Source organism: Sus scrofa, chromosome 2 (assembly GCF_054392235.1).
Source record: "Sus scrofa isolate SSC_HxYL_T2T_F1_AM1 chromosome 2, Sscrofa_HxYL_maternal_Yorkshire_Landrace_v2.0, whole genome shotgun sequence".
Classification (NCBI taxonomy): Eukaryota; Metazoa; Chordata; class Mammalia; order Artiodactyla; family Suidae; genus Sus; species Sus scrofa.
In genome coordinates, this window is record NC_139384.1 from 144264718 (window position 1) to 144290141 (window position 25424).

At 36.1% G+C, this 25424-nt stretch overlaps 1 protein-coding gene across 24 annotated transcripts in view; it reads right to left on the bottom strand.

The window, feature by feature from the left end:
- RAPGEF6 (Rap guanine nucleotide exchange factor 6) overlaps nt 1–25424 on the bottom strand; it is a 244827-nt gene that overhangs the window by 39965 nt on the left and 179438 nt on the right. For all 24 annotated transcript variants that reach the window (XR_014838754.1, XR_014838756.1, XR_014838755.1 and 21 more), the window contains 4 exons: nt 22035–22275; nt 15214–15371; nt 5922–6162; nt 3516–3899 (listed from right to left, as the gene is read on the bottom strand). Coding sequence is in view for 19 of the 24 variants with exons in the window: in XM_085014495.1 (XP_084870621.1) it covers nt 3516–3899; nt 5922–6162; nt 15214–15371; nt 22035–22275 (1024 nt within the window). In the remaining 5 variants the exon portion in view is untranslated. The remainder of the gene's footprint in view (nt 1–3515; nt 3900–5921; nt 6163–15213; nt 15372–22034; nt 22276–25424) is intronic.

The window sequence follows — 25424 nt, forward strand, 5'->3', positions numbered from 1 at the left end:
TCATCACCACCAGATATGTCTTACAAGAAATGCTAAAAGAACTTATTCACACTGAAAATGAAATAATGCTAAGACTAATATGAAGACACATGGGAGTTCCCGTCGTGGCGCAGTGGTTAACGAATCCGACTAGGAACCATGAGGTTGCGGGTTCGGTCCCTGCCCTTGCTCAGTGGGTTAACGATCCAGCGTTGCCGTGAGCTGTGGTGTAGGTTGCGGCTCGGATCCTGCATTGCTGTGGCTCTGCGTAGGCCGGTGGCTACAGCTCCGATTCAACCCCTAGCCTGGGAACCTCTGCCGCGGGAGCGGCCCTAGAAATAGCAACAACAGCAACAACAAAAAGACAAAAAGACAAAAAAAAAAAAAAAAAAAAGAAGACATATGAAAATATATGACCCTCTGAATAAGCTAAGTATATAGCTTTATTTTAAAAAATTCTCAACATTGTATTATGACGAGACTATAAGGGTTAAAGAACAAGAGAATAAAAATAACTCTAGCTACTACAATTTGTGAATGAATACACAATATAAAAAGGCAAATTGTTGAAATTAAAAACATAAAAGAGGGAGTAGAGCTTTACAAGTCCCTGAAATTTTATCAACATCAAATACGACTGTTAGATCTCTAAGATGTTTCATACAAGTCTCATGGTAACCACAAAGCAAAAATCTACAATGGACTCATAAAAGATAAAGAAAAGGGAATCAGTACATACCACCATAAAAAAGCACCAATTCACAAAGGAAAACAGCAATAGAGTAAAAATTAGCAGAAGAATTAAAAAACATCCAAACAATTAGATGGCAATAATTAGGGTAAATGGACTGAATTTTCCAATCGAAGAGCACAAAGTGACACGTGAATAAAAAAACAAAATCCAACCATATACTGCCTACAGGAGACTCAATTTAGCTTAAAGGAAACATAAGCTCAAAGTGAAGGGACAGAAAAACATTCGATGCCAGTGGAAGCCAAGAGTAGGGTTACTTGTATCAGACAAAATAGTCTTGAAGCCAAAAATGTTAAGAAGGTCTTTATATAAAAGACCAAGGAGTCAACTCAGCAAGAAGACCTCACAACTATAAATATGTACACACTCAACACCTAAACAGATTTAACCAAATGCCAACAAATCTGAAGGTAGAAAAGGATAACACCATAAGGGACAAAAATAACAACAGGGGATTTCAATAGCACACTTTCAGCAATGGAACTATCATTCAGACCAAAAAAAAAAAATCAACAGGGAACTTGAACCATACTTTAGGTCAATGGACCTAATAGATATACACAGGACATTCTATCCAATGATACAGATACACATTCTTCTCAAGCATGTACAAAACATCCTCCAGGATAGGTCATATAAGCCACAAAACAAGTCCTAGCAAATTTATGAAGACTGAAATCATACCAAGTATCTTCTCTGACCATAATGGTGTAAAACTAGTTATTACAACAAGAGGAAAAATGGAAAATCCACAAACATGTGGAAATTAAACAGAACATCCTTAAACAACCAATGGGTCAAAGAAATCAAAGGGGAAATTAAAAACACCCCTAAACAAAGGAAAATGGATATACAACATATCAAAATCTGAGGGATGCTTCAAGAGAAGCTCCAAGACAGAAATTCATAGTGATGAATGCCTATATTAAGAAAGATCTCAAATAAATTACCCAAGTTTAGATATGAAACTAGACACTAAAAAAAAAAAAAGATACTAAGCCCTTCGGGAAATAACAAAGATCTGAGCAGAAATAAATGAAGTAAGAGACCAGAAAAACAATAGAGAAATCAATGAAATTAAGAACAGGTTTCGTGAGATGGCAGGCAAAACTGACAAAACCTTGGTGAGACAGAAAAAGAGAACTCAAGTAATAAAATATGCTATTTAATTCCAGCTATAAGTGATTGATTGAGCTATATCATCTCTGCTGAAAAGTTAATGTCCTTTACATTCTTTAATGTATTTTAATATAAAATATAAGAATACAAAGCAATAAACTTTACATGAACTATAAAATACATTTAATAAAACGTTCTTTGTAACAAAACAAACCTAACCAAAGCAAAGCCTCCTAACCAAATCCTAGGCCTTTCTTATATCCATCTTGCGGCTATTGTCCACCACCTCTTCTCAAATCATTCTCTTTCCTTGGCTTTAATGACACCATCATAACCGTGCTGTCCTATTTCTTGTATTGATCTTCTATCTCTCTGGCTGGACTCTCTTCTTTAACCCCGCCCTGAAGATGGACATTAAGGCATGATTTTTAGCCCTCTACCATTTTCTTTGGACATTCTTTTTACACAGAGATCTCTTTTTGGGGTCAAATTTTTTTTTTTTTAAATTGAGTACTCCAAAACTGAGCCCGTAACTCTCAAATCTCTACAAATAGTTTCAATTTCTCGCCTTCTAAGTGTTTATCAATGGCACCTTTGTTCCTGTTTTAGACAAGCTGTTAAAAACTGTGGGGTAGGTATTGTAATTCCTGAATTTCACAGATGAGATTCTAGTCTTCAATTTTCCACTGACCCACTGCTACTACACAGAAGAGGTAAAATTCAAACACAGGAGTTGCTGACTCCAAAGGTCACTCTGTTCATCTCTATTCAACACTCCTTTCACAGAGTCTATTTAATCACATCCACTAGTTAATTTCATAAATGAATTTTATATTACCAGGACATATTAATGATTAAAAAATTCTTATAAAGATTCTAATTTTATCTCATATGAGCACTAAGAACAAATAATAATATTTTGGAGGGTGTGCAGAGATAGGACTGGTTAAGGTGGTTATTATGCTTATAGGAATTATAAATAGAACAAATCACAACTACTCTTCACCTTTAAAACTACACTTACTTTGAGAAGGAATCCTTCTGTTGATCAGTATTGTGCTAGATGAGGGTGAGAAAATAAATTACTACACCTAGCTTCTCATAGTAAGTGAGCAGAAGAAAGAAGATTCCCAGGAGCTCATTAACCATCCACACTTCCTGGGCTCATAAACTCTGAAGGATTTTTATAACTCTAATGGCCCAGCTTGTTTGAGTGGCAACACATTAACTGATACCTCATACAGTCTGTAGGAAACAGGAAGGGGTCTTTAAAACAGCAACTGTTTAAGCTGATACCTCCACTCTAAGCTGATACCACACTGATTTTTCAGTGCCGAATCACAGTGAGGCAGGTAATGGCTTCTACACAGTACACAAGTCTGATGATGAACACCAGCTATTGGGCATATATCCAGGAGGGTATGATCCCTCAAAGGGGGAGAAAGGAAAAAAATTGAAAAGGCAATCACCTATATTTACCAGGGAAAGAAAAGGTTTAAGTGACTCAAAGATGGAAGAAACAAAAGGAGAAAAAGTCAGTATCACCACAATGGAAACTATTAATGGAAATTTTCTTCTCCTAGCCATTTAATATCGAAGCAGAAAATCAGCTTCATGTATAGTATCATGAAAAAAAACCATGTAAATATTTGTACAAATTTACCTTATTATTGCAAACATGGAGTTGAAGTTCTTACATTCTCGACAATGAAGTGCAATTTTAATAAAATGTTTAATGATCTTCATTCGTTTGAGCTGATTTGATTCAGTTAAAATCTCCGAGGCAACCCAGAATGTCTCTTGGTTTACAATATCCTCAAATTCTTTCAAGTGAGTATTTCCTGTTTTGGAATCTAACTTAAAAAGGTCATCAATATATTCAGTAGGCTCGATATTACGAAATAAATCAAAATCCCTCATTGACAGCTGAGTGGCCACCTCAATAGTACTGAGTTGCAGCATGGATAGCTGGCTTTCCTTAACTAGTTCTTGAGCATCTTCATCTGAACATAGGGTTTCTGTTTCCATGTTATTTTTTAAATAATACCTAAAAGAAGAAAATTGTTTTTATAAGTGATTTCACATTTTAAAGAGCACTTTTCCTCTTTATCACTGTTGTCAAAATATCATCACACTGTTACAACTTTTTGCAAGAAATGTCAGCAGAATATTAAGGATAAAAATGGAACACTGACATTTTAAATAAGATTTTAGAGACACTGTCCTTCCATTCCATCTTTTGACATCACATTTTTATTTATTAATTTTTGTGATGGCTGCACCCATTAGCACATGGAAGTTCCTGAGCCAGGAATTAAATCTGAGCCTCAGCCGAGACCTATGCTGTAGCTATGGCAATGTCAGATCTTTTTAATCCACTGCACAGGGCTGGATGTGCAGTGGATTAACCCGCACCTCTGCAGTGACCTGAGCCACTGTAGTCAGATTCTCAACCCAGTGCACCACGGCAGGAATCCCTGACACCTCTTATTTTAAAGAGTAAAAAAAAAAAAAAATAATAATGTGGATTACCCTGCGAACTTTATCATTTTAGGAAACTAAATACATAAGATGATGTGCCATCAATCTTATGTATATTCTTGAAAACAGAAGCTCTATGAGAGTATATGACACATACCAGGTACTATACAAGCAGCTGTGCACAGTCAGCATGAATAAACTCCTCAATCAAGACTGTAAACATCTCTATTCAGACATTGCTGCTGCACTCATTTCGTTTTTTTTTTTTTTTTCTTTTAAATTTCCAGGAGAAGCAAAGAAGGATAAAACCCATGAAGGAGGGAAAACTCTTCTACTAATGATTCCTCCCTTGATAAATACAAAACCTCATTCCAACAGAGGGCAGTGATCAGCAACCATAAAAAAGATCTTCATTTGCATTTCATCTTTTCAGGTGAACATTTCTATGGCACTTAAAAGCTACGAGACAGGTTAAGAAAAGAATGCACAATTGGGAAATATCTTATACAGGGCAGTTGCTGCATAAGAGGCTATCTATTGTATCACGTGTAGCTTTTACTTCATTCTTTTCTAATTATACATCTTGGTCTCTGCCTAAGTTTGTGTCCACCTATTTCTTATTGTCAAAGAACTATATACTTCTGCCTTTATAAATTCACATACCTAAGAGAGTTCCATAAATAAGTGCTGAAATTCATACTATAAGGAATTATATCTAACATTTATAAAGTATGTTTATTAACCCATTTAATTCTCATACCACTCCTATAAAGTAGGTTCTATTATTATCATTCCATTTTATTGATGAGAATATTCAGTCAAAGAGAAACTAAACAACTTGCTATAAAGGTCACTCACTCAGACCAGGTATTTGAATCTGGGCAGTATGGCTCCAGGTCCATGTTTTAAATCACTATGTACAGCCAGCAAAGCAGAGTTAATCCACTCTCTTAAGCGTGATCACGATGAACAGTCATTTTAAGGTTTCTAAGGATCTTATCCTACATATGACTCTGGGATCACTAAAAAGACTGCATTCTTGCCAGAGAAAATGACCAGAGCAAATAACAAATGTACTACTGAAACCATTTTCTAGTTGCTCAAATAATTTTCAGAATAAATTAAAAGAAAAAAAAAATCCCTGTATAGTCATAGAAGGAAAACTACTTAAGACAATTATGAAAATTATGGCTTCTTTTGCCCAAAGTACATACTGGTAATTTAAAAAACAAATCTATAAATTTACCTATGTACACTCAGATACATATAAAAACATGTATCACACAGTTTCCTCCTCTGTAAAAACAGGGGCTGGGCTACACCAGCTGTTTTAGCAGGAGGGCCACAATAGTTCACAACACCATCCTCCCTTTCTTCTCCCCCACTTTCAGGGAGCACTTACCAAACGCTAACACTCTCCTGATTCTATTTACATAATAAGGAGACAAAGGAAGCTGAAAAAAGAGAAAGCCTATGGTAATTTCAGAGAGAGCTCAATGGCCCTAAAATATGTTCCTCCTTAAAATATGTTTTAAACCTGGAATCTCTAAAAACACGCGTAGAAATACTCATTAGTAAGCACATTCACCTTCCATTGAGCTGAATTCTATCAGCTAATTTGGAGAACTGGTCTGGAAGTCGTCTCTGCTTTATGACACCCTCAGGGGTAACAGAAACTTCACAGAGAGAGTATGTGTCGGATGCACCAGTTAAACCAAATTCATGAACAGCTTGACAAACAACTTCTTTAGCTGTAGTGTCTTTACTGATGATAATGTAGCAACTTTGTTGATCTGCTTTGAAAACTCTTATAACTTGATCAGGAATATCTGTATAAACACAAAATATACCCTGTTATTTTCAAGAAAATGATTTTTAAACTCTGCAAAAAGCAACCTGGAAGACAATGATTCATCTAAACAGTAAAATACATATTTCTATTTCAGAAAGTTAACAGAAATCACTGTTACATTTATTAATAATCAAATATATCATTTCAGGTAACAAAACACTCATGTATGTTCAAAGAAAAAAGAGAAAAATCAGAGTCATCACATGATTTGGAAGAGACAACACTTTTTGTTTATTTATAAGCATTATGACATCATTAAATATTCTTCAACAAAACACTTTTAACGGAGGCAGAGGACTCCATAATGTATATTTTAGAACTGATCACAGACATTAGGTTGCATACCATTTTCCTTTAAGTTAACATTACTGTTTAGGTTTTTGAAATATATTTCTGAACTGTCCTCAATGATAGTTATAATATTTTATCAACCTAGGGTGTAAAGAGAGCAATTTTAGTCACACTTACCACAACTGTTTATTAAAACTTTTTTTCCCCCATTTTGAAGGCCCTATGCTTCTCTTCCTCCAAAAATATGACATAATTATGTATTTCACTTCTTTGGTTGCTGGTGATACTCACTGGTATAATAAGCCATTAGTATTTCTTTTTAAAAATACCTTTGGAATTCTTTATGCTTTTTCCTATTGAATTACACTAAATACTAACATAGCCTACTATCGGGTGGCAAATGTTCTTCTCAATTCTACAATTATATATTTTAACACAAAAATTAAAAATAGGAGTTCCCGTTGTGGTTCAGTGGTCAATGAATCTGACTAGGAACGATGAGGTTGTGGGTTCGATCCCTGGCCTCGCTCAGCAGGTTAACGATCCGGCCTTGCCGTGAGTTGTGGTGTAGGTAGCAGAAGTGGCTTGGATCCCACATTGCTGTGGCCCTGGCGTAGGCTGGCGGCAACAGCTTTGATTAGACCCCTAGCCCAGGAATCTCCATGTGCCGCAGGTGTAGCCCTAGAAAAAGACAAAAACACAACAAAACAAAAAACCAACAAAAATTAAAAATATTCATGTAGTTATATCTAAGTCTTTGCTTTTGTGGCTTCTGCTATTATAAGAAATCTTAACTCAAGATAAATGTTTATACAATATGTACATACACATAATGTTCTCCCTTCTTTTTTTTTTTTTTGTTTTTTTTTTGTTGTTGTTGTTGTTGCTATTTCTTGGGCCGCTCCCGCGGCATATGGAGGTTCCCAGGCTAGGGGTCCAATCGGAGCTGTAGCCACCGGCCTACGCCAGAGCCACAGCAACGCGGGATCCGAGCCGCGTCTGCAACCTACACCACAGCTCATGGCAACGCCGGATCGTTAACCCACTGAGCAAGGGCAGGGACCGAACCCGCAACCTCATGGTTCCTAGTCGGATTCGTTAACCACTGCGCCACGACGGGAACTCCTCCCTTCTTACTCTTATTCTTTTTCTTGTCATAATGGCATTGGCTAATACTCTTGAACAATGTTCAATATGATGATAGCAGGCTAATTTTTAAATAATTAAATATAAGTGAAAAGTGATTTAACAACATGAACAAATGCTAAATCATTATCTACGATAATAAACTGTTACAAAAACTTCTCCTAAATTAGGGGTTTTATGGTGATGTGCATAGTGGGGTGGGCTGGAGAGATTTTGGTGGCTCAAGTAATTGTATTTCATTTGTCAAGTACTACTTTCTTTGCATTGTATACACTGTTAACTTTAAGAGGAAAATAAAAATACAAATGTATCTCAAAACCATCTTAAGCATAATTCTAGTTAAAGAAAAGAGAAGAGTAATGAAATAGATGTGGCAAAAAAATAATTTCTCAGAAAGTATGCAGTGAGGCTGAGGCTACAAAAAGAGAGAGACTGACTCCTAGGACTGAAAAAGTGAACTGAATACCTGTGAATATAATTCTAGGAAGGATTCTTAAAGATGCTGAACGTCCTAGGTCTAATATCAAATTGGAAGCAGAATGCTTCACCTACTCAAGTCCTTTTTGTAAAGTGTATGCACCAAATTTCCTTTTCTTGAAGTACGCAAAAATCTGAGTCACCACATGCCTCTTGTTCATATTTCTTTGCAAATGAGTCAATCCTCAGGGTTTTGCTGACATTATAAGGTTTCTAAGTCTTTTTTTTTTAATTTTTTTTAAATTTTTATTTTGTTGTTGTTGCTATTTCTTGGGCCGCTCCCACGGCATATGGAGGTTCCCAGGCTAGGGGTCGAATCGGAGCTGTAGCCACCTGCCTACGCCAGAGCCACAGCAACGCGGGATCCGAGCCGCGTCTGCAACCTACACCACAGCTCACGGCAACGCCGGGTCCTTAACCCACTGAGCAAGGGCAGGGACCGAACCCGCAACCTCATGGTTCCTAGTCGGATTCGTTAACCACTGCGCCACGACGGGAACTCCGGTTTCTAAGTCTTCAAGGCATAAGTAGGGTCTTAAGACAGTCTAATGAAATGTTTTTCTACTCTGCGCTGGAAAATGCAGGCAGTTGGAAATTATACTTTGCTAAGAGAAAGGTACTGGACAAAAGTGTTTCAGTATCCACCCACCCTTTTTTTTTTTTTTTGCTTTCTTCGGGCCACACCTCTGGCATATATAAGTTCCCAGGCTACGGAGTTCCCATTGTGGCACAGCGGAAACGAACCCGACTAGGAACCATGAGGTTGCGGGTTTGATCCCTGGCCTTGATCAGTGGGTTAAGGATCCGGCGTTGCCATGAGCTGTGGTGTAGGTCACTGACGCAGCTTGGATCCATGTTGCGGTGGCTGTAGCTCTGATTCAACCTCTAGCCTGGGAACCTCCATACTTTGTGGGTGCAGCCCTAAAAAGCAAAAAAAAAAAAAAATGAAGTTCCCAGGCGAGGGGCTGCATTGGAGCAGGAGCTGCCAGCCTGCCCCACAGCCATAGCAACGCCAGATGCTAACCCATTGAGCAAGGCTGGGGATGAAACCTGTATCCTCAAGGATAATGGTCAGATTCACTGCCTCTGAGCCACAACGGGAACTACTCATTATCCCTTTTAACTCTAGAAAAGGGGTCAACCAACTACTATTAATACGTGTATTGTTCGTATACTCTTCACAAAAATAGGTCGCATTGTCCAGGGCTCTAGAGTTGCATTATTTACTAGGTCTTTGGGGGTGAAGCCTTAGCCAGAGGAGCTGGCTGACCTTGAGGGAATATTAATTTTTTGAGAAAAGTTTATTCACAAAGACAGGTTGGAAATTTGCACCCATTTCATGTTTTCTTCTCTTGCTACTAACACACTATAATATCTAGGAAGGAAAAGATATGTGTATTTTGTGTATCCTGCTGTAGTGTAAAAAAGTCACACTCTGTTTAAAACCCTATCTTTTTCATGCAAAGAAAAAACTGTCATATAGTCATATAAGAGGGTCAGGCATCATAAATGGGTAACTCTAGAATGAATATATCCACAAACGGAATTATCCAAAGAGTACTCCATAACCCAAATCCTGGTCAGTTCGCCAGGATACTAAATGTCAACTTGGAAAACCTTTTCAGAGACATAATAGGAAAAAAAATTCTCTGCACTGTTATCAGAGTCAGAGAAAATCTTTTTCCATTTTAGAATTATTTCCTGTAGAGTACACACATATTCTTCACAAATACGTTTGTTAGTGGGAGAACATCATGAATGGCATATAATACAGACACTAAAATGTTAATTAGACGAATGGTAAATAAGAGGTTAGAATAAAGCTGAATTAAGAACGATCTAATCATTTCAAATTTTAGGTACAAAGCTAGAATGCACATAAAAACATAATCCATAAGCAAAACAGACACTTAAAAAGAATGTTGGAGAAGCACAGCATTCATTTATCAGTCTTTTTTCTTTTTCGGCTGTACCCAATGAATATGGAAGTTCTCGGGCCAGGCACTGAATCTGGGCCAAAGTTGTGACCCATGTCACAGCTGCAGCAATGCTGAATCCTTAACCCACTGCACTGGGCTGGGGATTGAACTGGTGCCTTCTTAAGAGACAAGCCAGATCATTAACCCACTGAGCCATGTGGAAACTTCCATTTATTAGTCTTATAATTCATATTTAATTAATACAGTTCTTACATTACAGGTAATTGAATTCAAGACCTGAAATTCAGCTACTTGGGACTTTCAACCAAAGGCAAATTTTCTTTTTCTTTTTTTTTTTTTTTTTTTGTCTTTTTGCTATTTCTTGGGCCGCTCCTGCGGCATATGGAGGTTTCCAGGCTAGGGGTCGAATCGGAGCTGTAGCCACCAGCCTACGCCAGAGCCACAGCAACGCGGGATCCGAGCCGCATCTTCAACCTACACCACAGCTCATGGCAACGCCGGATTGTTAACCCACTGAGCAAGGGCAGGGACCGAACCCGCAACCTCATGATTCCTAGTAGGATTCATTAACCACTGCGCCATGATGGGAACTCCCAAAAGGCAAATTTTCTACTGTGCCAACTATAATCTTGCATAAGTAATATTTAAGAAATAAGATAACTGAAGGATACATGCATGTATTGAGCCTGAGATTGCACTAAAAATGTAAAAATTTTTCAGGTATTTAGATGATCATAAAAAAAAAAGACTACCTCTTCATTATGTTAATCAATGAACAAATATTTATGGAGTGCCTGTTATATGTCAACAGGGGTCTAGGTGACAAAATAGTAATAAATGAGACATACCAAGTCTCTGCTCTCAGAGATTTGCTTATAATAATTCAAGAGAAGAAGCAGTAAATTAAAAAATATAGTTATAATGTAAACCTACAACATATGAAGATATGAAAAAACACAGAGGTTGAGGCAACACTGCAAATATCCAATAAAAGGGGACTGAGTAAATGGAATACTATCAGATATTCAAAAAATTTTGGCAAAAAATATATCCTGATACAGAAAGGTATTAAAGATATATTGCAGGGCTAAGTGGGAAAAAAATACAGCTTTATCATTTGAGGTGAAGAGAATGGTACATACGTTTTATATGCACTGAAATTTCTGGAAGGATAAAGGAGTAAATGAACAACTGTTAAGTCTGGAAAGCAGAGACTTTTATCCGTTCTCTGCCCAAAAAACCCCCTCTAATTGTATGTTGTTTTACAATTAAAGTAACTCAGACTTGCAATGGAACAAGAAATTGATGTTTACTAAACACTGGAGAAAAGATTTATGCTGTTAAATGATAAAGAGTAATAAGCAAAAAGTTCTATACTCAGACTCAAAAAAAGTTCAGCTTCAAAATCCTTTTAGCTGCATTCTGAATTCTTTTAAGCCTCATCTCACATTAGATCCAAAAACTGAAAAACTCTTCTCAAGTTACATAATAGCATATATACTCTGATTCCATGAGTATAGTAAATCATATATATCCAAAGAAAATGACTAAAAGAATACATGCCACTTTACACTGGCAACCTTGTAAGTGGATAAAAAAGTTCTGCTTCCTACTTCATTGAATTCTGTATCCTGGACTTAAAAAAAAAACACTACATACAAACATAAGTAACATAATACTATATAGTCTTCAAGATACAGTAAAAACCAACAGCTATAGGCAGCAAAAACAAAGCAAAACCATAAAAAAGTCAGCAATCAAAAGCAAACTTTTAAACAGTTCTGTAGCTTTGTCCTTACCTTCCAGTAACAATTTAGAACATGCAGTATAAACAAAACTAAAATGAAGACTGATAAAAATTAAATTTGGCCTATGTCACGCTTGTACTAAAACATGTACATAAGTGATGTACACAGATAATCTAGTGCTATCATATATGATTTACGGAGCTGAATTTAAATTAACTGATTGTGAGTATTTTATTCAACATAAATACAATTAGCATTGCAGAGGCCTTTCATAAAGCTGCACATTCTGGGTTTAAAATGTCTAAGTTAAATTCCTATTTCATATGTGTTCAATTTATATTGCTGATATGGACAGAGGCTGCAGACTGAGCTTTGCAGACTGACCTTCTCTGAAGAGATTCTAAAAGGGCATCTTTAGCCCTTTTGATATGTTTTCAATCACATGCAATGAGTCTGAAACTAAGTTGAGTAACATATCCTCTTCACAGTTCTGAATTTCCGTGCCATGGGACTTACAGCTTCTAATATTAATAATTCATACCTCTTCCTTTTGATCCCCCAGATAAATCCCCAACTTCTCTATTTGCTCCCTGATTCCCATCCCTTACCTCCTATCAGCCCCACTTCTAAATATATCACTGGCAAAAACAGAGCCATAAAAAAAATGTTCAATCTATAAATCATTATGTCCATAAATACTTGTCTCATGAAAGTACAGATGTTTATTTAGTTTGTGCTTCAGTAGTATTTAAATATTTTATCTGTAAATGTAGTGTAAGAACTTCTGCTGTGGAACACATGCACAAGACACAGAAACAAATTCCCAGGCTACCAATGTAAAAACACATGCACATAGACACAGAAATAACTTCCCAGCTACCAATAAGCAGCAGAGAGTGAAAATGTGCTAGATATTTTTGGAAAAGTGGGGACTGACTCTGCAGCAGAGACCTGGGATTCCCAGATGAGGTAAAATTTGAACTCAGCCTTGAGGAATGAGAAACATTTCATGGGATATGCAGGGAGAAAACACCAGAGGTGGCACACAAGAGTTCTGAAGGTACATTACACACTCAGGAAAGACAGAAGAGGTAACTGTGCAGAAAACGGCAAAACATGAGGTTAAAAAGGGGATTTATAATTATGCTATAAAAACTGGACACCAACAGTTATTAAGTTATTGTCTTTAGGCTTCAAATCTATGCTGCCCTGCTACCATGTGGCTGGGACTCTGCAAAGCACATTTCTTCTTTGTCAACTGCCTTCCTCTGAGGTTCTGCCAAAAAGGAGCAACAGAGGTAAACAGCAAGGTTGGAGAAAGAAGAAATTTTCTGCTTTATATTCTTTCTCAGTCGGTGTTTGGCTCTTGTTAACACTCAAGCAACACTCTTTTACCGTCGTAGTGGCATTTCCTTCATGTGCCAGAAGCTGAATCCAGTTTGTAGTTCCTAACTGTGATACTGTAGCGCATGCTTGTTTACCCTTTTAGGTAAAGTCTGTACCTTTGTAACAATTTTTCTTTTCTTTTCTTTCTTTTTTTTTTAAGAGCTACACCTGTAACACATGGACGTTCCCAGGCTAGGGATCGAATCAGAGCTGAGGCTACTGGCCTATACCATAACCACAGCAACACTGGATCTGAGCTGCATCTATGACCTACACTGTAGCTTGTGCCAACACTGGATCCTTAACCCACTGAACAAAGCCAGGGATCAAACCTGCATCCTCATGGACACTGTATCAGGTTCTTAACCCACTGAGCCACAACAAGAACTCCTGGTAACAATTTCTGACACTAACTCCTGACCAAATATTTGGAGGAGTTTTTAACCTCCTGACTAAACCTTGACAGAAATCACTAGAAAATTTTAAACCAAGTAACAACTTGATAAAACTTTCACTTTAAGAAAGAACAGCGGTAGTCATGTACAGAGTAGGATGTATCAAAGACAGATTATTGGGTTTAGGAATCTCTCTAAAGAGGTTAAGAAGTAACTGAAATAAAAAAAGGAAAAACAATGTGTAAAAATGATTTTCAACTGTGTTTTTATGTTATGTCCTATATTTTTTATTTACGTTGCTATAAGAAAACATAAACTGGAGTTCCCATCATGGCTCAGTGGAAATCAATCTGACTAGTATCCATGAAGACGCAGGTTCGATCCCTGGCCTCAATTAGTGGGTTAAGGATCTGGTGTTGGTTGCCAAGAGCTACGGTATAGGTGGCAGATGTGGCTCGCATCCCACATTGCTGTGGCATAGGCCAGTGGCTACAGAACCTATTTGACCCCTACTCTGGGAACCTCCATATGCTGCGGGTGCAGCCCTAAAAACATAAAAACAAAAAACATAAACTTTACTCGTACATTTATACTTCCTCCTACCTAATACTGAGATTTACATAATTGAGTTCTTCCCTTTTTACACTCGTGCTAGAGCTTTAGTGTAAAAACTGAAGCTGAATTACTATGCTAATCTTTGCAGAGGTGTTTTTTCCCTCCTTTCCTTGGCCCCAAGAATATATTTCAGTTTTTGATTGTTATGTGTCCTTTATTGAAAGCCATCTCGAATCCATTCAAGTGACAAATATATAAATAATTCTTCAAAGTGTTTATTCCTTGTAATGAAATTTTACATTATATAGTTAAATAACACTTTATGCCTCTGAGCATGAACAGATGCTGAAAAAATTAACTTGATGTACCACATGAAAGTTTGAATACCAATGAAAAAGATGCTATAGTACTTTAATTAACAATACTGTATATGACAAAAATAACTTTAGCTTCAGGCACTGGAGGAAAAAAATCATTATTTTTAGAAATCTACTAATATACTTCTGTACATCACAGCAGGAAGTAAGACAGCCTAAGAGTAAAATAAACTGCCTTATTCCTTTTCTACACCCTTCATAACATGTTTCTTGGCTGAGAAGAAGTATCTATGTTTTGGTTTTTTTTTTGTTTTTAGGGTCCCACTTGCAGCATATGGAAGTTCCCAAGCTACGGGTCCAACTGGAGCTATAGCCACAGCATATGCCACAGCCACATGGGATCCGAGCCACATCCATGACTTATACTGCAGCTCATGGCAATGCTGGATCCTTAACCCACTGAATGTAGCCAAGGATCAAACCCACATCCTCATGGATACCAGTTGGGTTCGTTACTGCTGGGCCACAACAGGAACTCCTATCTCAGCTTTCATTCCACTGCTCAGATTAGGGTTACCAAAAAATGTGTACTTCTCTTTCATGTTGGAAGAAGTACTGTCACTCCAGTTTAGACAAAAATACATAATTTTCATTAAGTCAAAGCAGGTGAGAAAAGAGGGCTGCAAGCAAATCTAGTATTTGTTGCACAAGGCTCAAATGACCTATATATCTATTAGTTATCAAAAGGGCTATATAAAATAAGCAAAAATTACCTGAAGGATTAGAAAAATCCAACATGCTGGTGGTAGGCTGCAGGAGGTCAGGACTGCTGGATGAGAGTGTTCCAGGGATAGGCATTATAGCCAGACTGTGCCTACAGTGTCTTGTTCCCACAATACTGTCGTCTTGTGATTGGCTCAGGCCTCCATCACTTCAAAACAAACGCCAAGTATTACTTCAAAGGTATGTAAGCAGTCTTAATAGTAAACATTTCTGTTCTCTGTGCACCAAGGCACAACAGAAACATTTCACAGTGGTGATTTTAAAATAGTACAGCAATTAAAAAGATAGGACAACTGTAATAATGAAGACAAAATGTTTTTTAACAATTATACTCAAATAAAACTTAACTTACACATCTAGGTAATTCTACTATAGCTGACCCTTGAACAAAGTAGGTTTGAACTAAGCCGGTCTACTTATGCACAGATATTGCTCAACAGTAGTGAATACTACAGCAGTACATGGTCTGTGGTTGGTCAAATCAACAGATGTGGAGGAACCACAGACATGTAGGGCCAACGACAAGCTATACACGAAGTAACCACTGTGTTGTTCAAAGGTGAAATGTACGTCAGAGAGAAATATTTACATTTCACATTTAGTTTCCTCTGGTTTTGGTAGAGAAAATGAACCTGAGTGAGGAGTCCTTGAGATCTGCCAGTTTCATTAGATGCTAGTAATGTATCCAACAATGCACAGCCATACTGCAGCAAGGTTTTCTCTCTTGACAGAAGAGCTTGGCAATCTTCTAGGCAAAGGATGGACTTGGGTCTGAACCCAAGTCAAAAACATATCAGGTTGTAGCAAACAATGGGGCCAGGTTTAAGTGACAAAATAAAAGAGGTCTTTAAACATAGGAATAACCTGGGAACTGCTCAAACCGCCAAGTACAGAGAACAGAAAACAGGAAGATGACACAGAGAATAACAAAACATCAGTGGCAATATGTGACGAATAGAAAGGAGAAGGAAAAAGAGGATCTAAAATGAAAACAGAAGAAAAAGAATTTTACATCTCTAGTTTACTCTAAGGGCACATTATTTCTTGCATGATCTTTCAAATCTCATGATTCGGCTGTTTCCTCGATGAGAACATTAAAACCAAAGCAGAAAGCAAGTCATCTAAAGTTAATTCCCTTTAAAGATTCAAAAGCAAGTATCAACTAAATAGCCATATTTAAGCAAATAAAACTCTTCCTTTAAAATATTTTAGAAGTATTAAATAGGCGATTCTAAATCCACCTAAGAGAAAAAAATAGAAACAAATACACAACTCTGTCACTTGAGGTTTAGTTACTTCCTCAAATCCTATAAAACACAGAACAAAACAGTCCTACACAGAGGAAAGCACTGAAAAGAAGATTTCCATGAGCATCAATAACCAGAATACCACTTATTTCTGGCTATGTTAAAACCAATGCTTTAGGTTAATATTAATACTTATCTCTCTCTCTCTCTATCTGTATCTCTTTTTAGGGCTGTACCTGCTGCATGTGGAAGTTCTCAGGCTAGGAGCTTAATTGGAACTGCAAGTGCCGGCCACGGCCACGGCCACGGCCACAGCCACAGCCACAGCCATGTGGAATCCAAGCTGCATCTGTGACCTATACCACCGCTTGTGGCAACATCAGATCCATAACCCACTGAGCAAAGGCAGACAGAGATTGAACCCGTATCCTCATGGATACTAGTCGGATTCTTAATCTGTTGAGCCACAATGGGAAGGCCTATATTTTTTTCAACACAGCATTCCACTCAGTATTTGTCCCACATACAAACAAGTTGTCACAGAATACTTACCTATTATCACGGGATGAATTGGATGGATTAAGGTTTGAATGAAATAGGATACTTCTAGAATATGTCAGGAGTTAAAAAGAGGACTTTGGCAGATTGGGAAACAATGCAAGATGTACAGAGACTGTTAAATAAACTGCTAAAGGACTGTTAGTAGCCAGACAAGGAAGAGAGCCAGGACAAGACAGAGAGAGAAGTCAGGGAGAAGCGTGAAGACATGGAAGAAAGCAATGATAAGTGTTTCAAGAGCAAGCTATGGCAGAATGAACTGGATTATTAGCTATATGACCCCAGGGAAATTTCTTTCTGGACTTTGGTTACCTAATTCAAAACTGTGAATAATATTGCAGCATAGATTAAAACTGGGTAAGGTAGGTAAACATTGTGACACAGAGGAAAACAGAATTCCTATTTTTAAGAACATAATGAAGTACTTTTTACCAAAATGAAAATAGAACAACACATACTTAGAAAGGACCTCATGCAATTCACACTGAAATACAGAGGGAGGGAGGATGGGTAACAACAGTAAAGGCACTACAGGAAAAGGAATTGTTTTCCCGGGAGAGACTGCCTTCTAATCTTACAGATAAGGCAAAGAGCGTATTTTATTTGATGAGTAATTTTCATTTATGTGAAGGTGGTTACTTATAAGTAGGTGTGTATTCCTAAAGATTAGCACTAAATGTTTTAAGGCTTAGGTAAGACAAAAAAAGGACGGGGGCTTTCACACATATTTTATTTGTAATTTTGTTATGTATTCTGGCAACAATACACATTACATAAAAAAATCAAGATTTAAAAAAATGCAGGTCTTTCTTTGGTTTCTGAAAACAAACCTGCCAGTTTTTAGACACAGAAATTTGGGTAACTAAATCCAAAGTAGCAAACTAGCAAAGATTAGCTGGTCCTATAAATAATCAAAGTAGAAGAAACTTTAACAATGTTAAAACCGTACAATCTTCTATTGAAGGGAATTGGCAGTGTCAGTTGTAATAAAGTGGAATCCACTGCAGAGACTTGGAAGTATGTGAAATATTAAGTCTTTATCTCTTTTATTGATATTATTTAATATTACTTCTGATTTTAAATAAGCAATAGAAATGACACTACGCAGTTATAATAAAGTAAAGCTGGTTACGAATTCATGGTAATTAAGGTGAGAGTATATATAAATGAAAAAATATACTAATGTTATGTACAACCCATGCTATGACATGAATAAAACAAGTATTTAATTAGCAAAATATCCATGCTTGTTTGGAAGCTGAACTGATAAAACCTATTTGCAAAGAATTATGTCATTTCTTACCCAAACATTCTCCTGAGAGGGTGATGCAGTAACAAAAACAAGATAGTTTTGAAAAATTCCTCAATAATACCTGACATTGAATTTACTTAGAATAAAAGTATATTTTAGTATCTCATGAAACTTTAAAAGGCTGCATAAATATAAATATGCAAATAAAAAATAATCCCAATATTAAAAGCAAACAGAGTATGTTGACAAGAAATGTAGAGAAAAAGTAATTTCTAATAAGCAAATAAGGCAGTCTACTTCTGCAACTGTTATAATGAATTACATAAAGATGTTACTTAGGCAATCCACGACTAAAAAAAAACAAAATAAAAGTTATGATTTAAAAAAAAAATCAGATTTCCTGAACTGTAAATATATTCAGGTCAAAAATATCCACACATTGCTATGCCTTAATTTACAGATATTATTCAAAATTAACTTTTTTTAACTTCTAATTTTCAGAAACATTCCTTTACTTTAAAATTATGTGGTGATTTGTGATTTTAGGAACTACCTATTCTTATCTCAATTATTTGTTCCTTCCTTATATTCATTTTCTTTACTCCTCTCACAGATGTAGACATTCTTACAGTATTTCTAGGACAAATCATTCCTTACTCTTAAAAAAGTGGACCCTGCAAAAGGCAAAGCCAAGCACCCCTTCTGAAGAGGAAGGAGATGTTCAGGAATTTTAACATTAAACTCAAAACATTTTTTCTCATTTAAAAAATAAATATGCAAAGTTAATTTTTTTTAAATTTCTACAATACAAAAAAACAACCAAGAAATGGAAAATTTTCTTAAAAAAAAAAAACCACTTACATAAAACCACCATCAACCTTCTTCCTTCCAGTCATTTTGTGGTTAAAAAGCACAATTTATTTGATCAGTACCTTGCAGCTGGACATTTAAGGTTTCCCAATTTTGTTTAATTATGGAGAATATTACCAAGAACATCAGTATATAAATCTTCATCTAATTATTATCACAAATGAAATTACTGAATCAAAGCTATGAACATTTTTAGAGCTCTTACTAAAAAAAATGCCCAAATGCCTTAGAGAAAAGTTATATATCATGTTATATTACTACAGCAATCTGAGCTTATTCTTAGTAACTCTCTTATGCTATCAATTCTGGCACCCTATTTTCTTTAACAAGCTGTGGTAAAACAAACAATACTCCATTTTAAACTGTGTATCCTTGATTACTATTGATGCAGAACATCTGATTCACATTCACTGCGTATTTTTCTACTGACCTTCTAGTGAAGTGTGTGTGTTTGTGTGTGTAGCAAAAACAGTTGTCTGAATCCATATGTAATAAGTGCCAAGAAATACGACATATATTCTCAAAAATGCAAAGCAGCTAGTCTGAAAGGTAAAGTGAGAAATCAGTTCTCTCTGCAAAAATAGGCTCCAGTAGAAAACCTTTGTTTTCTACTGAAATAATCTACTTTTTGGTATTTATATGGCTGAAATTATTTTTTACTTCACTGAAACATGTTGAGAAGAGAGAGCCAGTTTACTATGAACTCATGAAGGGCAGCATTTTATTCATGTTTGCACTCATAGCCAACAGCCTCCCGTTGGCATAAAAGAAGCGACTCAATAAGCGCTTGTTGACTAATAAAATAATGAAATAAAATCCCTTTGACTTTAAGTGAAGCCATTTTTACTAGATCTTTCATTTTAGGGGGTCCTAATATAAAGAAATAATGCTTGAAAATACTCAAATGATTGCTCCATGCCTCCACCTGCTGTAAGCAAAGAGAATCCACGTGGAGTAACCAATCCCCACCCCCTGAAGGAAACACTGTGGAGATGAGATGTTGACTTCAATGCCTGACACTTGAAAATAACAGAGAAAGGTGACACTAACAAACTAAAGTCAGTTGCAATCACAGTTTTCTCTGGCTTTCGATGACACGTGTCACAACTGTGCCACAGTGTGTTCAAAACGAGACCCTGTTAAAGGACATTTATATATTCCAGATGAAACCCACCAGGCTTTCTGGAAATGGGACGCAGGGCTTTAGTGCCTGAGGAACTCCTCTTGTGAACTCTTCTGCCGCTGGTCCTCATCCCCTTCCCATTTCCTCAGTGCCTTCATGCAGACTTCTAGTCATCTAAAACCATCCCCAATCTCTTGAGTATGGGCTGGCGCTTCTAATATTTTCCTTACCCTATTTTCATTTGTGAGAAGAGTCTATTCTTACAGTGTTTGCCATGCTGCTATCATGCTACACTATGCTCAATATTAAAAGAATTTTGTTATTTTAAAGTTATGTCTTTTTATAAACCTCAAGGAGAATAATCACTCAGAAAGGAATGATTAATAAACTTCTAGAAATGAGGGACGTTAAGAACAAAATTCAGAATGTTTCAATCCTCTGTGAGACCCAAATTAAAGGAAAAACAAATGTGTTAAACTGAACTAGAAGTAAAAACTTGTGAAGAGCATTTTCTGATCGGGAAATCCTTCAGACCTTTAAGTAAAAGACAGAGCTGACATTCACCTAGTTCCAAACTGCCTCCTAATTGTCTCCATGCTACTACTGCTACGTTGTGCTCCCCCCTCAAACCCAAACCACTAACACAGCTAAAGGAAAGATCTTCCTAAAAGAGCAAATCTTGCCACATTATACACCTTCTCTGGGTCCCTATTACAACAGAGTGAAGTCCCTATCATTAGCATAGGAGTCTAAGTCCTTCACTTACCTACCTGCCGTGCTTCATCTTTAGATATGGACTGAGAAACACACTCTATTCAAACCTACCAAGCTTGTTCCTGCCTTTGTACATATTAAAATATTTATCACTCTGTAATGGACCACTTACCTGTTTTTCCTTTTAGGTGATCAGCTCTTGGAGGGCAAGAAAACTGTTCTACTTTAAATATTTCTAACTCTGGACATTGTGCCTGGTTTATAATAAATGTGTGAAGAATAAAGCATTCCTTATATGAATTCCTTATAGGCAGGGACTATTTCTCTCCAGCTTTATAATTTTTGGCACAGTGCGAGGAACTATCAGGAGCTGAATTAAGTATTTTCTTTGAATATGTTTTCTTTCTTTCACTGATTCATTGTCTTAACTTATTCATTAAATAAATGACTATTATGCGCTAGGTACTGTATTCGATTAGAACTTTTGTAATTACTTTAGAAAGTAGATAATATAAAATATGCAGAGATATAATATATATTAGAGTAATTCCTAGTCATGACACTGGGATCACTTGATCATTCTGAAGTTTTACTCAGATCAGGTGACATTTCATTTTGAAAACAGAAACAGATTTGACTAAAAAGATCAGCTTCAGAATTCAGGAATGAACAAACAGTGTAATAAAGAGAAAGAAGATTTGAAAGACCAAAAAATAGTATTAGTGAATATGTCCCAAGTTTTAAAGTATCCATACTGCAGATCAAGGGACAGAAACTGGACCAAAAATATACAAAAAAAAAAATTCCTAAAATAAAATGAGCAGTCTTTTCTAACATTTAAAACAAGATGAATACATAAGCTAACAACGTTGATTTCATGGAAGTGATAATGAGACTTTCAGAATTTCTTACTTATATATAAATTGCTTGCAGATTTTACGATGCATTAGTTCTATAAAAACAGAACTGACCCAAACTTCCCTTCTCCCATAAAAAAATTACAGTCAAGAGGAAAATGCCTACATGACTGAGATGGTCATTACCTACCTAAATAGTTTTGGAGGCAATATACTAAATCGTGTTTTGTCCAAAATTTTCCTGATTTTGTTTCTTCCACCTGAAACAGTATTTGCTTTTATTTTCTTATTTCCTTTCTCCTGTGAAGTCTGTTCAATATCTCCTGGTACATCCTGGATTGAATGGCGATTACTTTTTTTTTCAGCAATTTTTGGAATATGAGGAATACCCGATTTCTCTTGCTCAGTCCTACTAAGTAATTCTTTGAACACTGTGGGAACAAATAAATAAATTTGTCATTTCTCTTCTTCTCATAAGAAAGTTTTTACACCAACCAAAAATTTTAAGGATAAACATGGTCGCTTTCTATGACATCCTCATTAATTAAAACCCATTTCATGTTGAAATTTATACCCACCCTTTATTTATCATCTTTTCAGTTTTTATACCTGACTGTACTTCTGATGTTGTCCAATAGTGATAAAATAAAGTCACTGGAGAAAATGGAAATGAAGTGGGCTGATTGTTAGCATGTTTCAAAAGCCCAAGGGTTCCTATTCAGGGAATCAACACTATAATTACTAATCAACCCAGATTTTATAGAAACAGATTTTTTTTTTTTTGGCCACCCCATGGCACATGAGTTCCTGGGCCAGGATCTCAGCCGTAATTGCTGCCTAAGCCACAATTGTGGCAACACTGGATCCTTCACCCACTGTGCCAGGCCAGGGATCGAACCTGCTCCCAAGATGCCACTGATCCGATCGCACCACTGTGGGAACTCCTAAAAACAGATATTTAGGTTCTATCATTTATATGTTATGCCTCATCATCATATCTATCTTTTGAGATGAGATCTAAGTACTATAAGTCAGCCCCTGTTTTGTAAAATTTAGCCATTAAAAAAAAGTTCTCTGTAGGACCTTTTTTTTTTATCATAAATAAATAGTACTAAATTTTGTACTATACGACAATTTCCTTAAGGTAACATCTATGACTTAAGTCACTCAGTAAAAGTGAAAGCAGCTAATAAGCTTTCACTGCAGTGGTCTGAAATGAAAAAAAAAAAAAATTATTTGTACCTAACTTTCTGTCAACCCTAAGTCTGGTGAGTTACAATTCATCCTTAAGGAGGGGACTTGCCTTTCGAGCAATCTCTTTGCCTAGATCTAGTTTTTCACCTCTCAAGAGGGGCTGTACTTCCTGGGATAAGGCAAAAGAAAGATAAATCTGTATAAAGCTATATATCTAGAAGCTACTGATGTCTCATTTTCCAGTTAAGAAAATCTGTGTCACCTGTTTTTAAGTAATGTCATTATAAAGTTTTTTTTTTCTTTTTAGTTGTTCTTGTTTTAAATAGGTTCTCCAAGAAGAAAGATCAACTGCTAGAGGAAAAATGCTAAAGTAGAAGACAACACTCCTAAAAACTGATGGTACCTGGAAGGAGTATGAATGAAAGAAAAGTGGTGGCTGCCTATTCTTGAATGCAGGTCTTCAGCCACATAAGAGGTAGAACCTCAGCTTACACAGGAGGTATAGCTATAAGCAGTAGTACTCTGTATCTATATAAAAGAAAAGCTATAAATTGTATAAACGTGCCCATTGAAACTTAAACCACAAAGAATTGTGATCTTTCCTGTCATTATGGGATAAACCTAGAGTTTCCCACAACATCAAAGGACTTACAAGCAACAAGAAATGACATGTTACAACATAAACAGCTTAGCATTTAGTTGTAAAATTTGATCATTTTGGAAAGTTTCAACCAGGATGCTATCACCTTATCAAAGGACACTGCAAGCTTAGAAAAAAACCCCACATTTTCTGTCTTCAAGATAATGGAAATTTTTAGGACTCACCTTTCAAGGATTTACTTTCAAAATAAATTCATTTTAATTTCTTAAAAATTTTTCACCGAAAAAAAGAAATTAAAAGAATTTTCTTTTCACTTTAAGCCACATGATAAAGATAAAAAATGCTTTTCTGAGCTCAAATCCAGACTTTCATTCAAAAAATATTTACTGACCCATCAACATGTCAAGCATTAAGCTAGATTTTGCTAGCATTAAGCTAGATATTTGCAGATTCTTCCTGCTGTGGAATATACAGTCAGTCAACGACACATGGTAAAGAGACAACATAAGAGGAACTAGTTAAGACAGTAAGAAAGGGAAAATCTTCCTTAACTAAGTTACTGTGTAAGAAGAGATCAGTAAAGTGAATTGATTTCAACTAGGCAAAAGGAGGAGGAGGCAGAGGAAAACTCAAGTTTAAAGTAGTTGTGGCAGAAGGAAAGTTCAAGATAATCAAGATAACTAGAGAACAAGGTAAAGAAAGGGCCTGATAATGCTGTGCTGAGGTGTTTGACTTTTCTGTTAAGAGCAACAGGAAATCTTTGGGCAGCGATATCCCCGGCTGCAGTGTATGTAAACCAACTCAAGAGTCGACAAAGTAGTTTCTATATTCACTGGACCTGTATATATAATTATAAGTAAAAATCTGCAGAGCTTGTGATTTACAGATAAAGAAGAGAAATGATTGTGCTAAATTTAAGAAAATTAGTTAAGGATAAATTAATGGATGGTAAGCAAATGCAATTACAATACCATTAAACATCAGTATCAGATATAACACATGAACCAGAAATGAAGGTGCCCAAGAATAAAAGAAATATTTAATAAATTTAACTACACAAAAATTTCTCACTCACCTCATCTACGTAAGGTGTATTTATACACACAAAGCAAAACAAATGAACAAGTAAAGTCGAAAGACAAATAACTTGGGGAAAATACGTGCAACCCACAGGACAAAAAGATACTGTCTTTTATTTAAGACATCCAAACAAACCAGTAAGAGACGAGTAACTCAACATGAAAACAGAAAAATGAAAAGAAATGTTAGTATATAAAGAAGGTGCTCAGCTTCCCTCATTATTAAAGACTGTTTGTCAGAAATAATAAAGTTGATGCTATGCATATGCACTGAAGAGGTCTTCTTATACACTGATGCATGAAGTGTATGTAGACTGAAGAAACTTCTAGGAAGTAAAACTGCAGTAACTATAAATATAATTTCACTCTGACAAATTTATCTTATAGCTCCTAAAAAAAGCATAAAAGTATAGAAGATTGTTATTATACCACCGTAAACAGCAAAATCTGTAAACAACCTAAATATCTATTAATATGACATCAGATAATAGATTATGCTAAAAGTGCAATGGAATTCTATGCAATATCAATTATGTAAGAAGTACACCTGTATGAACGACTATGGAAACATAAAGAATACTGTACACAGTATGGTCCCACTGGGTCCTTTAGTATTTTAATATGTAAAACATGCATATATTACTTTCATTAAAAATTAAAATTAGTAATTATCTGAGTGGCGAGACTTTTAAAGATATTATAAAGC